Below are 19092 nucleotides of genomic sequence, written 5' to 3'. Positions count from 1 at the left end.
GACACGCTGAGATCCGCTACGATTCATTGAAGACTCCTCACAATCATGCCCGCGACGTCCAGATGTACAGGTATGTAGGTTAATTGGCTCGGTAAATGTAAAAATTGTCCCTAGTGAGTGTAGGATAAAGTTAATGTGCGGGGATCACTGGTCGGTGTGGACCCAGTGGGCCGAAGGGCCTGTTTCCGCGCTGCATCTCTAAACTAAACTGAACTAAACCTTCAGACTGAAGAAGGGTCTCGACCCCAAAAGTCACCTATTCTTTTCTCCAGAAATGTTGTCTGACCGGCTGAGTTACTCCAGCTACTTGTGCATTTCTATTGTGATTCTCCTCTCCAGTTTTCAAAGGGTCCCAAGCAAGGCGACAGTGGTGACATGTAGATGAATTGCATTACAAACACAAGCTGTTGCATTGTGAACAGCATCGCATAATTTGCATTGAAGGCATTTGAGTACCTGAATCGTCGAAGTATCCTGCTTTGGGACTGGATGATAAACCTGTCGGTTTGTTGGGTGGCTTGTCTGCTCTGTTCACTAAAGGAGCTGGTGAAACATGAATCATTTAATGAAGAGATAGATAGACAAATCTGAAAGATCCAAAAAAATCAAAATATAGCATAATCATGCGAAACACATGGGCAGCACGTTGCTGCCTTACAGCGAAGGCAGCGCAGGAGACCCGGGTTCGATCCCGACTACGGGCGCCGTCTGTACGGAGTTTGTACGTTCTCCCCGTGACCTGCGTGGGTTTTCTCCGAGATCTTCGGTTTCCACCCACACTTCAAAGACGTACAGGTATGTAGGTTAATTGGCTTGGTACATATAAAAATTGTCCCTAGTGGGTGTAGGATAGTGTTAATGTGTGGGGATCGCTGGTCGGCGCGGACCCGGTGGGCCGAAAGGGCCTGTTTCCGCGCTGTATCTCTAAACTAAACTAAAACATACAGTAGTAGTCTTTGCAATTTTCACTTCTAATAGAAAGCCACAACCCCCTGCGTACACTGGCAACTTGAGAGTGAATGTGAGAGGAAGGCACAAGAATTTGTCTAGCGACATTAATGGTTCTAATGAACATGCCCCAATTCTCAATAGATTCTTTGAAGTTAGTTTAACAAATAAATAGTCCTCTAGTTGCTGCCTCTTTTCACTGGATTTTTATTTAAAGTTATTTCTTCTGAAATCTCAGTCTGTAAAATCTTTAATACTCATTTTTTTAAAATCATGCAGAAAAATTGTCTCACCTATGGCCTAAGTCATCAATGCGGGTTATTGCAGCACGGTGGCGCAGCGGTAGAACTGCTGCCTTACAGCACCAGAGACCCGGGTTCGATCCTGACTATGGGTGCTGTCTGTACGGAGTTTGTCCGTTCTCCCCGTGACCTGCGTGGGTTTTCTCCGAGATCTTTGGTTCCCTCCCACATTCCAAAGACGTACAGGTTTGTAGGTCAATTGGCTTGGTGTAATTGTAAAATTGCCCCTAGTGTGTGTAGGATAGTGTTCGTGTGCAGGGATCGCTGGTCGGTGCGGACTCAGTGGGCCGAAGGGCCTGTGTCCATGCTGTATTTGTAAACAAAACTAAAATAAAATAAAACTAAATTTGTTGTTTGCAGGTTTTTGAAGTAACTCCAAAAATGAAACATTAAATTTACAAAGAAACAAAAGTAAAAGGTTCTCTACAGTTCCCTTCGAGCCTGCACCGCCATTCAATATGATTATGGCTGATCATCCAACTCAGTATCCTGTACCTGCCCTCTCTCCATACCCCCTGATCCCTTTAGCCACAAGGGCCACATCTAACTCCCTCTTAAATATAGCCAATGAACTGGCCTCAACTACCCTCTGTGGCAGAGAATTCCACAGATTCACCACTCTGTGTGAAAAAAAAGTTCTCATCTTGGTCCTAAAATACTTCCCCCTTATCCTTAAACCGTGACCCCTTGTTCTGGACTTCCCCAACATCGGGAACAATCTTCCTGCATCTAGCCTGTCCAACCCCTTAAGAATTTTGTAAGTTTCTATAAGATCCCCCCTCAATCTTCTAAATTCCAGCGAGTACAAGCCGAGTCTATCCAGTCTTTCTTCATATGAAACTCCTGCCATCCCAGGAATCAATCTGGTGAACCTTCTCTGTACTCCCTCTATGGCAAGAATGTCTTTCCTCAGATTAGGAGACCTAAACTGTACGCAATACTCCAGGTGTGGTCTCACCAATGCCCTGTACAACTGCAGCAGAACCTCCCTGCTCCTATACTCAAATCCCCTCGCTCTGAATGCCAACATACCATTCGCTTTCTAAGTTCTTGATTCCCTTACGCTGGAAAAAACACTCTGTGCGGTCACTCTATTTATTCCCTTCTTTATTTCATACATCTCTATAAGACCGCCCCACAGCCTCCTGCACTCCAAAGAATAAAGTACTAGCCTGCCCAACCTCCCTTATAGCTCAGGCCCCTCGAGTACTAGCAATATCCTTGCAAATCTTCTCTGCACCCTTTCCATCTTCGTAGCTTCTTTCGCTAGAGTAGGGTGACCAAAATGGAACACAATACTCCGCCCATCCTCACCAATGTCGTATACAACTGCAACATAGAGTCCCAACTTCCACACTCAACTATCTGACTGATGAAGATCATTGTGGCAAAAAGCCTTCTTGAAAAACTTTTCTACCTGTGACAACACTTTCAGGGAACTATGTTCTTGCACTACTAGATCTCTCTGTTCTTCAATGCTCCCCAGGCCCTTTATTGTTCACTTTGGAGGTCCTGCTTGGGTTCGACTTCCCAAAATGCAATACCTCACACTTAGCTGAATGATACTCCATTAGCCATTCCTTGGTCCATTGGTCCAGCTGATCAAGATCTTGGTCAACATGAGGTTAAACTGAATGATATTTGCTTTGTAACGTCATTGTGTATGACCTTGGGCGTCTATGCATGTGCCATGTGCAGGAAGGCAATGATCAAAAATCCGTGTCTTTGCTCTTGATAATTGCATTTGATGATTCCTTAAAAAATATTATATTGTGCAGTAAACATGCACTTTGCACTGTTCAACAGAAATCCTAGGTAAATCTGTTTTATTTTGGCAGAAATTCCCTGGGCAATGTAAGGAAATGAGAGAATGAATGTGATGTTTGAAAGTATAGGCATGTAAAATTCAGTGAGTTTGTCTGCTATCTGTAATAGTCTTTATTTAAGAAGATTTAAAAGTTTCTTCTTCCTTCATTTTCCTCACCACATTGTTCTAATCTCTGGACGCTTCTGAATTTGGATCCTCTCATTTACCCCGTCCTCAGTCTCCACCTTAAATGGATTGCTCACTTTATATCTTCTCTAATTTACAAACCTGATCATGTCTTCATCCACTCGCATGCATGTTAATTAAGCATAATTAAGCATAATTGTTTCAAAATTGATTTAATTTTAACAATTATATCCTGTCAGGTCGGAAGCCCAGAGGAAAAATATCAAATTGGCTTCACGAAGATTCAAAAAATCAATGAGTCTGATCTGTATTAACCACTCTTGCTCTCTCTGTCCACCATTGCTAAAAGGATAGAAAGGTGACATCCACCCAGATTCCATGATCGGAGTTGTTTTTGGTTTCAATGATCATGTCTAGGCTGAATCTGCCTGGCCGGGCGGTCACGGTGGCACAGCGGTAGAGTTGCTGCCTTACACCGCTCACAGCGCCGGAGACCCTGGTCCGATCCCGACTACGGTTGCTGTCTGTACGGAGTTTGTACGTTCTCCCCGTCACCGCGCGGGTTTTCTCCGAGATCTTCGGTTCCCTCCCACACTCCAAAGACGTACAGGTTTGTAGGTTAATTGGCTTGGTATAGTTGTAACAAGTCCCTAGTGTGTGTAGGATAGTGTTCGTGTGCGGGGATGGTTGGTCGGTGCGGACTTGGTGGGACAAAGGGCCTGTTTCCACGTTGTATCTCTAAACAAGACAGGAGCTGTAAACAGATTTATGTGGTCTGAGAAACCACGTTTCCCAAACTGCCACCATGCATGTAATAGCCATATCAATGCTATTGAAATTCTTTGATGCAATTTTCTTTTATTGCATTTATTATGATATTGATCTGATTCAGTTTCTGTTACATACTGAGTGCTTCAGCCAATTACTCCTTGGACCATTATGACTTGGATGAAGGGATTAAAAGTACCATTAGCAAATTTGCAGATGATACAAAGCTGGATGGTAGTGTGAACTGCGAGGAAGATGCTATGAGGTTACAGGGTGACTTGGACAGGTTGTGTGAGTGGGCGGATGCATGGCAGATGCAGTTTAATGTGGATAAGTGTGAGGTTATCCACTTTGGTGGTAAGAATAGGAAGGCAGAGTATTATCTGAATGGTGTCGTTAGGAAAAGGGGACGTACGAGATCTGGGTGTCCTAGTGCATCAGTCACTGAAAGGAAGCATGCAGGCAGTGAAGAAAGCCAATGGAATGTTGGCCTTCATAACAAGAGGAGTTGAGTACAGGAGCAAAGAGGTCCTTCTGCAGTTGTACAGGGCCCTAGTGAGACCGCACCTGGAGTACTGTGTGCAGTTTTGGTCTCCAAATTTGAGGAAGGATATTCTTGCTATTGAGGGCGTGCAGTGTAGATTTACTAGGTTAATTCCAGGAATGGCGGGACTGTCGTATGTTGAAAGACTGAATCGACTACGGTTGTATACACTGGAATTTAGAAGGATGAGAGGAGATCTTATCGGAAACGTATAAGATTATTAAGGGGTTGGACACGTTAGAGGCAGGAAACATGTTCCCAATGTTGGGGGAGTCCAGAACAAGGGGCCACAGTTTAAGAATAAGGGGTAGGCCATTTAGAACTGAGATGAGGAAAAACTTTTTCAGTCAGAGAGTTGTAAATCTGTGGAATTCTCTGCCTCAGAAGGCAGTGGAGGCCAATTCTCTGAATGCATTCAAGAGAGAGCTAGATAGAGCTCTTAAGGATAGCGGAGTCAGGGAGAAGGCAGGAACGGGGTACTGATTGAGAATGATCAGCCATGATCACGTTGAATGGCGGTGCTGGCTCGAAGGGCCGAATGCCCTCCTCTTGCACTTATTGTCTATTGTCTATTGGACCAGTCATTTCCATGAAGATAAATTCTTGAAATCTTGAGTCTGTGTGTAGTTTGCCCGTTCTTCCCCTCTCCATGTAGCATGGCTGTTTCTACTCACATCCCACGTGTTGGTTAGTGGGTTACTTTAGTGACCAGCCGTGTCATCGGTTGGTAAGGGGTCAGGGAGGCATTGACAGGCATGGAAGGGAGAACAGATTACAGGGATAGAAGGCTGACGGGATCGTTGTGTGTTGGCATCAAAGATACTAGAGGAACAAGATGGACCACTCCGTTGAAATCGCCGATACTGAAGTGTAGTACACAAAGGAGCTATTTTAGTAGGCAAAACCCGCCGTTCACTATGCCTCTCGCAGTGTAATCAGTGTGTTGGGGAACAGTATGTGTGATGATACCATTAAAATGCAGAATATATCTCATCTATCAATTCACAGATTGTTGTTATTTTTCTTTTTAAAGGTTTCTACAAGTTTCTGCCTACTAAAATGGCGCCGTGACATACTACGGTTTTTAGGGTTGAGTGGTCTATCTTGTTCCTCTAGTATCTTTGGTTGGCATTGACTAGTTTTATGTTTGAACTATGAGATGCAAGAACTTACGGTTCAGCATTGGTCGAGGGACACTTTTCTCTGTAGGATCAATGTAAGCATCATCTGGTTCATTATCCTTCATGGGGACAATGTAATCACCCTGCAATTAAATACAGTATCCCAATAAAACAGAAGCACAGAAATAAAACAACAGTCATTGTACAATCAGCTCACTTCATTCACCAAATACATTTGCAGGATTTGCATGTGATTTTGCATGTGATTTTGCATGTGATTTTGCATGTGATTTTGCATGTGATTTTGCATGTGATTTTGCATGCTTTGTGCCGTTCCCTAGAGAAATCATTTGTTATAAGAATGACATTTTTAATGTTCACATTTAAACCATTTATAAATCATAGAGTCATCGAGTGATACAGCGTGAAAACAGGCCCTACGGCCCAACTTGCCCACACCGGCCAACATGTCCCAGCTACACTAGTCCCACCTACATGCATTTGGCCCATATCCCTCCAAACCTGTCCTATCCAAGTACCTGCCTATCTGTTTCTTAAATGTTGGGATGTTCCTAGCCCCAACGACCTCCTCTGGCAGCTTGTTCCATGCCCCCACAACACTTTGTGTGAAAAAGTTACCCTTCAGATTCCTATTAAATCTTTTCACCTTCGCCTTAAACCTATGTCCTCTGGTCCTTGATTCACCTACTCTGAGCAAGAGACTCTGTGCATCCACCCAATCTATTCCTCTCATGATTTTATATAGCTTTTTCATTTTATAAGTCTGTAATCATATTCTAGTATCCTGCACACTAAATTGTTTGTATGCGTTTTTAATTTAAAAATGGAAGATACTTTCTCCTTAACATTTCTTCCACTGGAAAATTTAAATGTGAGTTCACTGACTTTTTCAGAACTCAATATTTCAATTTTTATGTTAGCCTTTGCTGCCATTTTCTAAACCCTTTGCTGCACAGGAACCTTTGATGTATTCAGCACAATGATCATATCTGGTATGATTCTTTATAAATGGAGTCATGAATCTTTTATAATATGCGGGCAGTCACGGTGGCGCAGCAGTAGAGTTGCTGCCTTTCAGCGAATGCAGCGCCCAGGAGACCCGGGTTCCATCCCGACTACGGGTGCTGCCTGTATGGAGTTTGTACGTTCTCCCCATGACCTGCGTGGGTTTTCTCCGAGATCTTCCGTTTCCTTCCACACTCCAAAGACGTGCGGGTTTGTAGATTAATTGGTTGGGCAAATGTTAAAAAAATTGTCCCTAGTGGGTGTAGGATAGTGTTAATGTGCGGGGATCGCTGGTCGGCGCGGACTCGGTGGGCCGAAGGGCCTGTTTCCGCGCTGTATCTCTAAACTAAACTAAACTAAATGGCAACAATATTGCATTAAGCTTACTGCATAACCCCGGGTGACAGGGGGTAATGTCTCTAACGCCTTCAAAGTCGGCTGCAGGAGGTGCCGCCGGGACACAGAGGGCGAGGAGAGGGACGTCAGTCCGTGGGCTGATCTGTTTGCAGGCTTCAGAGGAAAAGCCGTCCAGGAGCCTGGGGCTTGCCTGGATCGGTAACAGCTCTAGTAGACTGAGCGAGCAGGTGAAACGGACTTTGGAAATGGCGCCAAAACATGGCCCACATGTATAAATATGCAAAAAGCATTTCACTGTACAGTTGCACATGTAACAATAAAGCACCATTGAACCACTGGATACATATATTTGTGCATTCTGACAATGCCTCAATGCTTCGCCATTAAACGTTGAGGCAGTGACTGCAAATCTGAAATTGAAAGAATTACCAGACCAAGTCGACCCGTTGGGCCCAAACTTCTCCAGCATTGCTGCAGCACCCTCTCCTCCCCCCTCCCTTCTCCCTCCCCTGCCCCATCCCTTCCCCTCCCCTCCCCCTAGCCCCCTTCCCCTTCCCCCACTCCATCCCCCTCAACCCCCCTCATCCTCCCTCCTCTCACCTCCCTCCCTCCCTCCCTAAGAGATAGATTTAGATTTAGATTTTTTAGATTTAGAGATACAGCGCGGAAACAGGCTCTTCGGCCCACCGGGTCCGTGCCGCCCAGTGATCCCCGCACATTAACACTATCCTGCACCCTAGGGACAATTTTTACATTTGCCCAGCCAAGTAACCTACATACATGTACGTCTTTGGAGTGTGGGAGGAAACCGAAGATCTTGGATTTAAACTTTAAACTTTAAAATTATAACTTTTAAACTTTAAACTTTAAAAATATAACACCGATTTCAAAGAAACCTTCCATTAGCACCGAAGGGATGACGGTGAGTAAGGTGGGCCTAAAATTGTCATGCTATTGTGTACCGTTTTGGTTGTAGTTCAGGAACAAACAAACAAACAAACGAGAGTTTTAGTATATAGAAGATTGTCACACAGCAGACAATGCACATCAATGTTCCAGCATTAGAACTTTTCTCAGTATTTTTTGATTTTGCTCTATGACTGCACATTTCATGGTGAAAATCCAAGATGCACCATGCAGATGCAATCAGGATACAAACAGAATAAGAAAAGATATAAATGCTTATCCAGAGTGGCATTTGAGTGAAGTCAAATTTGCATTTTTGACAAGTGAACTGTCTTAATAAACGCGAGCATTCAAAGGGGAATTGGATAAGAATCTAAGAGGAAAGAATTTGCAGGGCCAGACGGACTAGCTGGATTGTCCTTACAAGGAGTTGGAAAGGACTCAATGGGCCAAATGGCCACCATCAAAAATGCAACCGCTCTGTGATCTGCGTACTTTGCTGAGGTTGGTCACCATTCAGAGCCATCTCTGCCTTACTGGAGGCCTGTCAGCTCTCTTCTTCTTCTTGCGTTTGAGGCAGCAGAAGTTATGTAAGGCCCTCCAGGCGCTGTAGCCAGTGCAATGTGCTGTTGTCGAGGGCCGTGAGGTCTACCCCTCCACCAGGGGGACGGAGGATAGTGCAGTCGGACATGCCGTGCTGCGCTGTTTGCTGGTCTGCTCCACACACGCAGGCTGCTGATGGACGCAACCCCCAACGATGCACGTTGGCGTTGAACCGGCCGACCCCTGTGCGGAGCCGGTTCAGGGCGACCCACTCTTTGCGGGGCGTGTCCGAGCCGCGTGGGGCTGTGGTGTTCGGTGCGACGGTGAATCGAGGAGGTGGTGATGTCTGTTCCCAGCTGGTTCTCCATGCTCCTAGTATGTTGAAACCGGAGCCACAGAGGGTCGCTGCATGACGGGGGAAAGGGTGACGAGATGACAGGCGTTGAGGTCCTAGTTGCTGTGAATCCTGGGCGAGGTGGTGCAAAGGATGTTTGGGGTCCGATGGGGCCTTGCACACCAGCCTATGAGTGAAGAACTCTCTGCGAAGTGTAAGATTTGAGAAGTTTTCCCTCATTCTGAAATCAACACAAAACCAAAGAGCTGCAGTTTGGACATTTTAAACGGGAGACTGGGGCTGATAGCGGAGAAAGGCTGCAGTCAGTTTACCAAAGGATGTCACAATCTGTGGGTCCTAAAATGGCTGCAGGACCTCGTGACCAGCCACAAAAGGTAAAAACCTTACATCCCAGTCTCTAGGTTTTCTGCAAAGCCACGGCCAGAACAAAGGATGGGTATTGGCCATGCAGAAACCTACGAAACCAGGTCGGAGTCCAGACACTGGGGCGCTGACATCAGCATACTCACAATGCCCCAAGCCGACCTAAACAGTTCATCTCAGTGAGGGGGCACAATAGCCCATAGAAAACTACCTGGTAGGTGATGGGAAACCAGTTAACACCCATCACCTCACAACGAAATCCCAATTAACACCGTCTGGCCATCCCCGGTATCCCCGAACATAAGCGCAGATCAGAAGAAAACTCATACATATCTTTTTAATCAAAGAGATTCCAAGATCTGGCGGGAGATAGGACGGGTCAGAATTGTATAACTGGCCACGACTTTTGGGTTTTAAACTCAAGAAGAAATATTGGAAGAAGAAGCTGAAGCTAGAAGAAAACCTGCAAGAAACGCAAGCAGGCAAGAAAACGAATGCAGGAGGAAGAAAAGACAGGCAAGAAAAACGGATGCAAGAGAGAGGAACAGGCACGCAACTCGAGGAGAAATACTGCCAAACGAACAGCCAGTAACCCCAGTAATAGCCCCATGGTGAGCATGCATTCCAAATCCTACATATCCTGGACATAGTTTAGTGTAGAGGGGAGGGTGGTTGTGAATAAACGTTGGGTGTGTACTAAAATATGTGTTGGTCAAGGTTGCGATGCGTCGTGCGTTCTCCATCTTACAGTCGTGTATGTGTCTTGCAGAACTGTGTTTAAGAATTCATAAGTAAAAGGTATTCGTGTATATGTCTTATAGAACTGTGTGTGTTTTATGATTCATAGTTATAAGCATTCGTGTGATTCGGTATGTGTTTCATAGACATGTATTATAGAACTGTATAAGTATTCATGGACAATAGTCCCAAGTGCTGAATAAAAGCCTTTTCATTTAAACCCTGGTTTTCAAATCTGGTCTGGTTGAATTTTTCTGCACTATAAGAGCTCCTGCATCTAAGTCCAGTGTCTAGAACCGTAAGGGGTGAGTGGGTCGAACCATTCATGGGGAACCAGTGTGCGCGGCCTGGTCAAGGGATCAGAGCAAGGCACGGGGACCTTAGGTCGGGCGAAAGCTCGGCGCAGAAACCCCTTACAGAAGCTTGGTGGGTGCGATACCTGCGAGTACCAGCAGGAGATCCGTGGGAGTAGGACGTAGGCAGCCAGTGATGATCCGCATGGTGTTGTTGAGGGTGGCGTTTAGCTTGCTGGTATGAGCGCTGCGGCACCATGCTGGGGCGGCGTACTCAGCGGCGCTGTACACGAGTGCAAGAGCACTGGGTCAAAGAGTAGATGTCCTGGCGCCCCATGACGATCCGGCCAAGCAACGCAGGAGGTTGTTCCGTGCCGAGACTTTAGCACGGAGAGCTTCAAGGTGTTAGACAATAGACAATAGACAATAGACAATAGGTGCAGGAGTAGGCCATTCAGCCCTTCGAGCCAGCACCGCCATTCAATGCGATCATGGCTGATCACTCTCAATCAGTACCCCGTTCCTGCCTTCTCCCCATACCCCCTCACTCCGCTATCCTTAAGAGCTCTATCCAGCTCTCTCTTGAAAGCATCCAACGAACTGGCCTCCACTGCCTTCTGAGGCAGAGAATTCCACACCTTCACCACTCTCTGACTGAAAAAGTTCTTCCTCATCTCCGTTCTAAATGGCCTACTCCTTATTCTTAAACTGTGGCCCCTTGTTCTGGACTCCCCCAACATTGGGAACATGTTTCCTGCCACTAATGTGTCCAATCCCCTAATTATCTTATATGTTTCAATAAGATAATGGTTCAATGGTTCTCAATGGTTCTGCAGCTGCGGCTGCGGCTCACCGGCAGTCTCTCTGTCTTTTTTTTGTTTTTTTGTCTATTGTCATCGTTTAATGTACGTTTTGTTTTATTTTTAACTCTGTGTATGTGGGGGGGGGTGGTGGGGGGGTTGGGGGAAACCTTTTTTCTAATCTCCTCCTCAACGGAGATGCGACCTTTACCGTGTCGTATCTCCGTTCGTGCTATGGCCTAACACCATGGAGTCGGCGGCCTCCAGCTGGGATCGACCTTGAAGACTCCGGTCGCAGGGCCTGGACTTACCATCTCGGAGGCTTCGGCCGTGGGCCCTGCAGACCGCAACATCGGGTGCTCGCAGGTCCCTGGCTGGCGACCGGTTTTTGGGAGCTCCAGCCGTAGCAGCTTCGACCGCCCCGAAGCGCGAGGTACGATCGACCCGCTCGCAGGCCCTTCATCGCCCTGCGTGGCCTGGCCGCGGCACTTTCCATCGCCCGGTGGGGCTCAGGACCTTCATCGGCCTGCTCGGCTCGGCTCGGACCTGGGACTTTCCATCGCCCGGTGGGGGCTCAGGACCTTCATCGGCCTGCTCGGCTCGGCCCTGGGACTTTCCATCGCCCGGTGGGGGCTTCAAAAAGTTGGGAGCCTCGACCACCTCGTGGCACCACGGGAGAAGAATGAGGAGGAGAAAATACTTTTCTTTGCCTTCCATCACAGTGAGGGTGTGCCTGGAGCAATCACTGTGATGGCTGTTTGTGTAAAAATTGTATCTGTGTGTCCTGTGCTTTTTGTTGTCTACTGCCGGACCCTGACGTGAGAGGACGCTGGCGCTGTTTATTCGCCGCTTCTCCGTTAGGATAGTTTGTCTGTTTGTTTTTATGTTATGATTGTTTTTGTAAAGCGCTTTGAGCTTCTGGAAAGGCGCTATATAAAATAAATGCTTATTATTATTATTATTATTATTATAAGATCCCCCCTCATCCTTCTAAATTCCAGTGTATACAAGCCTAATTGCTCCAGCCTTTCAACATACGACAGTCCCTCCATTCCGGGAATTAACCTAGTGAACCTACGCTGCACGCCCTCAATAGCAAGAATATCCTTCCTCAAATTTGGAGACCAAAACTGCACACAGTACTCCAGGTGCGGTCTCACCAGGGCCCGGTACAACTGTAGAAGGACCGCTTTGCACCTATACTCAACTCCTCTTGTTATGAAGGCCAACATTCCATTGGCTTTCTTCACTGCCTGCTGTACCTGCATGCTTCCTTTCAGTGACTGATGCACAAGGACACCCAGATCTCGTTGAACATCCCCTCTTGCTTGTAGGTCAGCTGCCGATCTAGTTTCACCCCGAGGTATGTACGAAATGGGTTGTAGGGTAGGGGTGACCCATTGAGGGTGACGGTTAGCTGGCGTTGAGCTTCCTTGTTGTTCAGGTGAAAGGCCGTTGTGGTGGTTTTTGCCACACTCAGTTTTAGTCTCCAGGTCTTAACGTAGCCCGCGACAAGTTCCATATCCGCCGAGAGCACATCCTCAACATTTGACCAACTCCTGTCCGAGTGCAGTAGGGCCAAGTCATCTGCGTATCCATACTGGCGCGAGGTCGTGCGTGGCAGATCGCTGATATAGAGATTGAAGAGCATGGGGGCCAGTACCGAGCCTTGGGGGACTCCGTTTCTTAGGCGTCGCAGTCGGCTAGATTGTCCATCGCTGGTCTTGAGTACAAAACTACGGTTGGCAAGGATGTTGGCAAGGAACCGCACTAAATGACGGTCAGGGATGGTTTGGAGGAGCTTCAAGATCAGGCCCTGGTGCCTCACTGTATCACAGGCGGCGGTGAGGTCCACCAGCATGATGCCTGCCTTGTCACCCTTTTCCAAACTGTCTTGGATGTCATTGGTCAGCTTGACTATTTGGTGGGTGGTGCAGCGTCCACAACGAAATCCGGCTTGTTCAGCGGGTAGTTGAGGGTCGATGATTGGATGGAGCCGGGCCAGGAGAAGCCGTTCGAGGAGCTTGTACGGGACACAGAGGAGTGAGATGGGTCGATAGTTCCTTGGGTCGTCCGCAGGCTTGCTTGGTTTTGGTAGCGCAATGATGGTTGCTTTCCGCCAGATCTTCGGAATGCACTGACCAATGAGGCAAGAGGAGTAGAACTCACGGAGCCAGGCATTTAGGACCGCAGTGTTTCAGGAATTCTGGGGGGATGTTATCAGGACCCTGAGCTTTTCCACATTTCAGTTGAGAGATGACAGAAGAAAGTTCTGCAGAGGAAAAGGGTGCTGCCAGGTGCCCATCAGCTCCTGGAGCTTCCCAAAGCTGTGGAGATTTAACACATTCAATCCTACGCATGCTGAGAAAGTAAATGCACACAGATGATCTAGCCCAAACATTTAAGAATCTAAACAAAACAAGCTGAAGATTCATCTATGATATTAAATTACAGACACTACCTAATGAGTTGGAGTTGTCTTTTTGGTTTCAGGTTTGATAACCAGCTGTTTCTAAATGTCCCCATTAACCCAATGCCCCTGAATCACCTCATTAACTCTAACCTTACTTTATCAAAGAGATTCCCTTTCCTCTTATTGATTCCCCTCCCCCAACTCTTTCCGCAATGTCAAAATAACTTAATTATCCCCCCCACCTTCTTGGTCCTGATGAAGGGTCTTTGACCTGGAATGTTCACCTTGTTTTCCTTTCCGTAGATGCTGCCTGAGTTGCTGAGCGATTCCAGCATATCTTGTTTTCATTTCAGTTTCTGAGCACCTCATAGAGTCATGGGAGCAGGCCCTTCAGCCCAACTTGCCCAGGCTGAGCAAGATGCCCCATCCACACTACTGCCACCTGCCAGCATTTGGCCCATCCCTCTAAAACATTCCTAACCATGTACCTGTCCAAATGTCTTTTAAATGTTGTCATAATACCTGGCTCATACACCCATCACCCTCTGTGTGAAAAAGTCACACCACAGGTTCCTATGAAATCTTTCCCATCATACCTTTCAGATCAGTCTGAAGAAGGGTCTCGACCCGAAACGTCACCCATTCCTTCTCTCCTGAGATGCTGCCTGACCTGCTGAGTTACTCCAGCACTTTGTGAATAAATACTTTCGATTTGTACCAGCATCTACAGTTATTTTCTTACACCTTAAACCTATGTCTCCTAGTTCTTGATTACTCTACTCTGGGTAAAAGACTCTGCGAATTCTCTCTATCTATTCCTCTCATGATTTCATACACCTCCTTACGATCACCCCTCATCCTCCTGGAATAAAGTCCCAGCCTGCCCCACTTCTCCCTACATCCTTGCAAATCTTCTCTGCACTCCTTTGCATTTTTGCTTCGTGTGTTTGGTGCAGGGAAACATGAATAAAATTCCTCCCTTGCAAGTCACCACGCATGGGGAAACAGGCCCTTTGATCTCCACTGAGATTCCTGACTCTCAATCACTTTCTCCTTCTGGTGCAGCCAGGCACTGTTGAGGGCATCGCCTGCTGAAAAGGACGAGACCCCCTTTTAGTGTTGGTGACCTTACCTCATCCTCTTCCTGGGGCAGTGGAGGTATCTTCCGCTTACTCGGAATTGGCGAGGGCTTTGAGGGAGGGAGCAGTGGCCGGCCTGCTGGGTGATTGTCTGTGGGAACGATGAGAGGATTAACGTTTACACTCGGGCAGAGCCACCAGCCCAGCACACTGATATCTTGCCTAGCTTTCAGGGCAAGGCCTGCAGCATCATTTCAGTTTAGTTTAGTTTAGAGATACAGCGCAGAAACAGGCCCAGGGTCCGCGCCGACCAGCGATCCCCGCACACTAACACTATCCTATACCCACTAGGGACAATTTAAAAAAAACATTTTTTACCAAACCAATTAACCTACGTACCTGTACGTCTTTGGAGTGTGGGAGGAAACCGAAGATCTCGGAGAAAACCCACGCCAGTCACGGGGAGAACGTACAAACTCCGTGCAGACAGCGCCCGTAGTCGGGATCGAACCCGGGTCTCTGGCGCTGCATTCGCTGTAAGGCAGCAACTCTACCGCTGCGCCACCATGCCGCCCAAGGACAAGCACGAGTCGCACCCTGGCCAATCCCTCTTCTCCCCTCTCCCATCAGGCAAAAGGTATAGAAGTGTGAAAACGCACACCTCCAGATTCAGGGACAGTTTCCTCCCAGCTGATATCAGGCAACTGAATCATCTTACCACAACCAGAGAGCAGTGCTGAACTAGTATCTACCTCATTGGTGACCCTTGGACCATCTTTGACCGGACTTTGCTGGCATTACCTTGCACTAAATGTTATTCACCTTATCATGTATCTCCGCACTGTAAATGGCTGGATAGCAGAGAACAAAAGCTTTTCACTGTACCTCGGTACTGTCACTGAGCAGGAGGGAACTTAGAGCTTTCATAATATTTCAGACGTTAGAAATGACAGAAGGGATTCTGTACTTAGTTCAGTTTAGAGATAAGCCCTTCAGCCCACCAGGTACACATCAACCAATGTTGATCCATTCACGCTAGTTTAGTTTAGTTTAGTTTGGAGACACAGCGCGGAAACAGGCCCTTCAGCCCACCGAGTCCACACCGACCAGCGATCCCTGCACACAAACACTATCCTACACACACTAGGGACAATTTACACTTATACCAAGCCAATTAACCTACAAACCTGCACGTCTTTGGAGTGTGGGAGGAAACCGAAGATCTCAGAGAAAACCCACGCAGGTCACGGGGAGAACGTACAAACTCCGTACAAACAGCACCCGTAGTCGGGATGGAACCCGGGTCTCTGGCGCTGCACTTGCTGTAAGGCAGCAACTCTACCACAATGCCACCCATATTCTGAGCTATTCCACTTTTGCATCCATTCCCCTTACACCAGGGGCGATTACAGAGGTCAATTAACCCACAAACATGGAAGTGCGAGAGGAAACCGGAGGAGCCAGAGAAAACGCACGCGGTCTCAGGGGGGGGGGGGAGAGAGGGTGCTGCACCAATGTAGGAGAGGTTTGGGCCCAACTTGGTCTAGTGTAAAATAAACTCTACCCCTAGGTCCCAAACATTAGATTGGGACTGCATCCCCTCTCAACACTCTACCTCAAATCCTTCGTCACCTGATTGACCCCCTCACCCCCAACCTTGTCACCCACCACACTCTTCAGCAACAAACTGTTATCCTCAACCCAGCTGTAATCAGGCAACTGAACCATCCTACCAATCACTAGAGAGCAGTCCTGGGCAACTATCTGCCTCATTGGAGACCCTCGCACTATCTTTGATCCGACTTTACTGTTCTTTATCTTGCACTAAATGTCGTTTACATTATTCCCTTTGTCATGCATCTGTACATGCATGGTTCCATTATAATCATATATTATCTTTCCACTGACTGGTTAGCGAGCACCACAAGCTTTTCACTGTACTCAACACTGATCAAGGCCAACTCCTGTACTCAATCCTCTGACTGATGACAGCCAAAAGCCTTTTTGACCAACCTGCCTGCCTGTGGCTCCACCTTCAAGGGACTATGTATCACTTTTCACAATCAACTAGTGTCAATTCAGTCAGGACCTGTGAATCATTTCTCCCCATCCTTGTGCTTATTCTAACTTTCAATCGTACAAATTCTTGGGACTGTACTTTCGCAAAAGGTTAAAAAAAAACCTAATTGAATGGAAAACATAAGAATCATATAATACCTGCATATTCACTCTTAAAATCTGGAAAAAGGTTTGGAATTATTTTCTTCGGTTCACTCGGAGGTGGCTCATAGTTTTCATCAAGTTCTCCATCTTGATGTGGATCTTCGTAAGTGTCAGAGTCTTCAGAATGTCCATCTGGGTTTTCATAATCACTGTTATCCTGAGTACAAGCAGAAGACTGGCTCTGGTTTATAGTTATTTGATTTAATATGCTACGGCAATTTGCACAGCATTTAAATATCCACTCCAAAAGTACAATCACACTATCATCAAGTGTTTATACTTCATTAGCTGGTTTAAGTACAGACTGTTTATTTTCATTTAAAATTACATCAAGTTACTTTATGGTTAATGTATCATTTTCATCAGCGGAGATTGATGCCGAGAATGATTCACACTTGGAGCAGGACAACCAGAGACATCAACTTTAGAGGGGCATGTCCACGTTTAATGGACATGCTATTCCAATAAGCTTCAAACTACGTAGACTTGGTTTTGTCTTTTTGCACTATTATTATTTGGTTTTTTATGTGTACAGATGTGTGTGTGTATGTGTGTGTGTGTATATGTGCATATATATATATACACACTTATTTTATTTATTTATAATGAATGTTCTCTTGCTGTCTTGCTGTCCACTTTGCTGCTGTAACACTGTAAAACTTCCCCGGTGTGGGACGAATAAAGGAATATTATTAACCTTTTTTAAGCTCTGAACTACATAGACTTGGGGGCATTGGTTTTGCCTTTTTGCACTATTATTGTTTGTTTTCATGTGTACGCACGTGTGTGTGTGTGTGTGTGTGTGTGTGTGTGTGTGTGTGTGTGTGTGTGCATGTGTGCGGGCGTGCGTGTGTGTGTGCGTGTGTGCGTGTGGGTGTGTGTGTGTGTGCATGCGTGCGTGCGTGTGTGTGTGTGCATGCGTGCGTGCGTGCGTGCGTGCGTGCGTGCGTGCGTGTGCGTGCGTGCGTGCGTGTGTGTGTGCGTGTGGGTGTGTGTGTGCGTGTGCATGCATGCGTGCGTGTGTGTGTGCATGCGTGCGTGCGTGCGTGCGTGTGTGTGTGTGCGTGTGTGTGTGCGTGCGTGTGTGTGTGTGTGCGTGTGTGTGTGCATGCGTGCGTGCGTGCGTGCGTGCGTGTGTGTGTGTGTGTGCGCGTGTGTGTGTGCGTGCGTGTGTGCGTGTGTGCGTGCGTGCGTGCGTGTGCATGTGTGTGTATGTATATATACACACTGAACTTTCTTTTTCTCGTTTATTATATTGTTTACAGTGCACTATGTTTACATATTCTATTGTGCTGCTGCAGGTAAAAATGTCATTGTTCTATCTGGGACATATGACAATAAAAGGCTTTGGACTTGTGTAAGCATGTGCTTATGCCTTTAGTTCACATTGCACATGCTTCATGGATGATTATTAGGGGAGGAGCATGCACTCTCCACCCCTCTATCTTTCACACAGCCCCAGTGGGGAAGGATGTTTTACCCAGTGGCTAACATCTTTTAAAATGTGATAACATGGGATCCATATTTCTTTGATTTCACCTTCCTTAGTTAAAACACTCTTTGATGTTGATATAGGTAATTTACAATTTACAGTTTTCCCAGCCTCAGTATTCAGCGGGCTGAACAAGTTTTCCTTCGCAAGCCTGTAATTTTGAGTTGGAGGACACATTTATCCCCAGCCATCCAGGCAAGCTGCGGATGTGTTGTGAAACCAAGGACATTTCAGGACTCTCTCTATTAGAAATGCTTTCTGGCCAGTTGGTACATTTCTACACAAATGACTCATGCGACACAGAGTGCAGTTTCCACATCAGTGGGTGGTTAGGTTTAGCCAGTTGATCCATATTTTCCATAAAAGGAAAACCTAATATGTGAACAGAGACAATGGAAATACAATCATGTTAATAATGTGACGCTACATCAATGCAATTCTAAGCTTTAGTTTTAGTTTAGTTTAGTTTAGAGATACAGCGTGGAAACAGGCCCTTCGGCCCACCGAGTTCGCACCGACCAGCAATTCCCACACATTAACACTATCCTACATTCACTAGGGTCAACTTACAATTATACCAAGGCAATTAACCCACAAACCTGCTCGTCTTTGGAGTGTGGGAGGAAACCGGAGATCTCGGGGAAAACCCACGCAGCTCACGAGGAGAACGTATAAACTCCGTGCAGACAGCACCTGTAGTCAGGATCAAGCCCGGGTCTCTGGCGCTGTGAGGCAGCAACTCTACCGCTGCGCCACCGTGCCATCTCAAGCTAATTTGACACTTTATATTAAATTTTCCCTGATATGTGCAATGTGATTTGTCATGCAGTTTGCGGTTGGTGAAGATGTAATGAGTTGTTGCCATAA

General features: G+C 46.6%; 1 protein-coding gene across 5 annotated transcripts in view; it reads right to left on the bottom strand.

The window, feature by feature from the left end:
• Positions 1–19092, bottom strand: part of blnk (B cell linker) — a 220857-nt gene that overhangs the window by 50841 nt on the left and 150924 nt on the right. For all 5 annotated transcript variants that reach the window (XM_078412878.1, XM_078412882.1, XM_078412880.1 and 2 more), the window contains 4 exons: positions 16728–16890; positions 14564–14661; positions 5690–5780; positions 457–543 (listed from right to left, as the gene is read on the bottom strand). In XM_078412878.1, coding sequence (XP_078269004.1) covers positions 457–543; positions 5690–5780; positions 14564–14661; positions 16728–16890 — 439 coding nt within the window. The remainder of the gene's footprint in view (positions 1–456; positions 544–5689; positions 5781–14563; positions 14662–16727; positions 16891–19092) is intronic.

The sequence above is a fragment of the Rhinoraja longicauda genome, chromosome 16 (genome assembly GCF_053455715.1).
Source record: "Rhinoraja longicauda isolate Sanriku21f chromosome 16, sRhiLon1.1, whole genome shotgun sequence".
NCBI classification, from domain to species: domain Eukaryota; kingdom Metazoa; phylum Chordata; class Chondrichthyes; order Rajiformes; family Arhynchobatidae; genus Rhinoraja; species Rhinoraja longicauda.
Note: the sequence above shows the minus strand (reverse complement) of the source record. Positions and strands in the feature narration are given on the sequence as shown.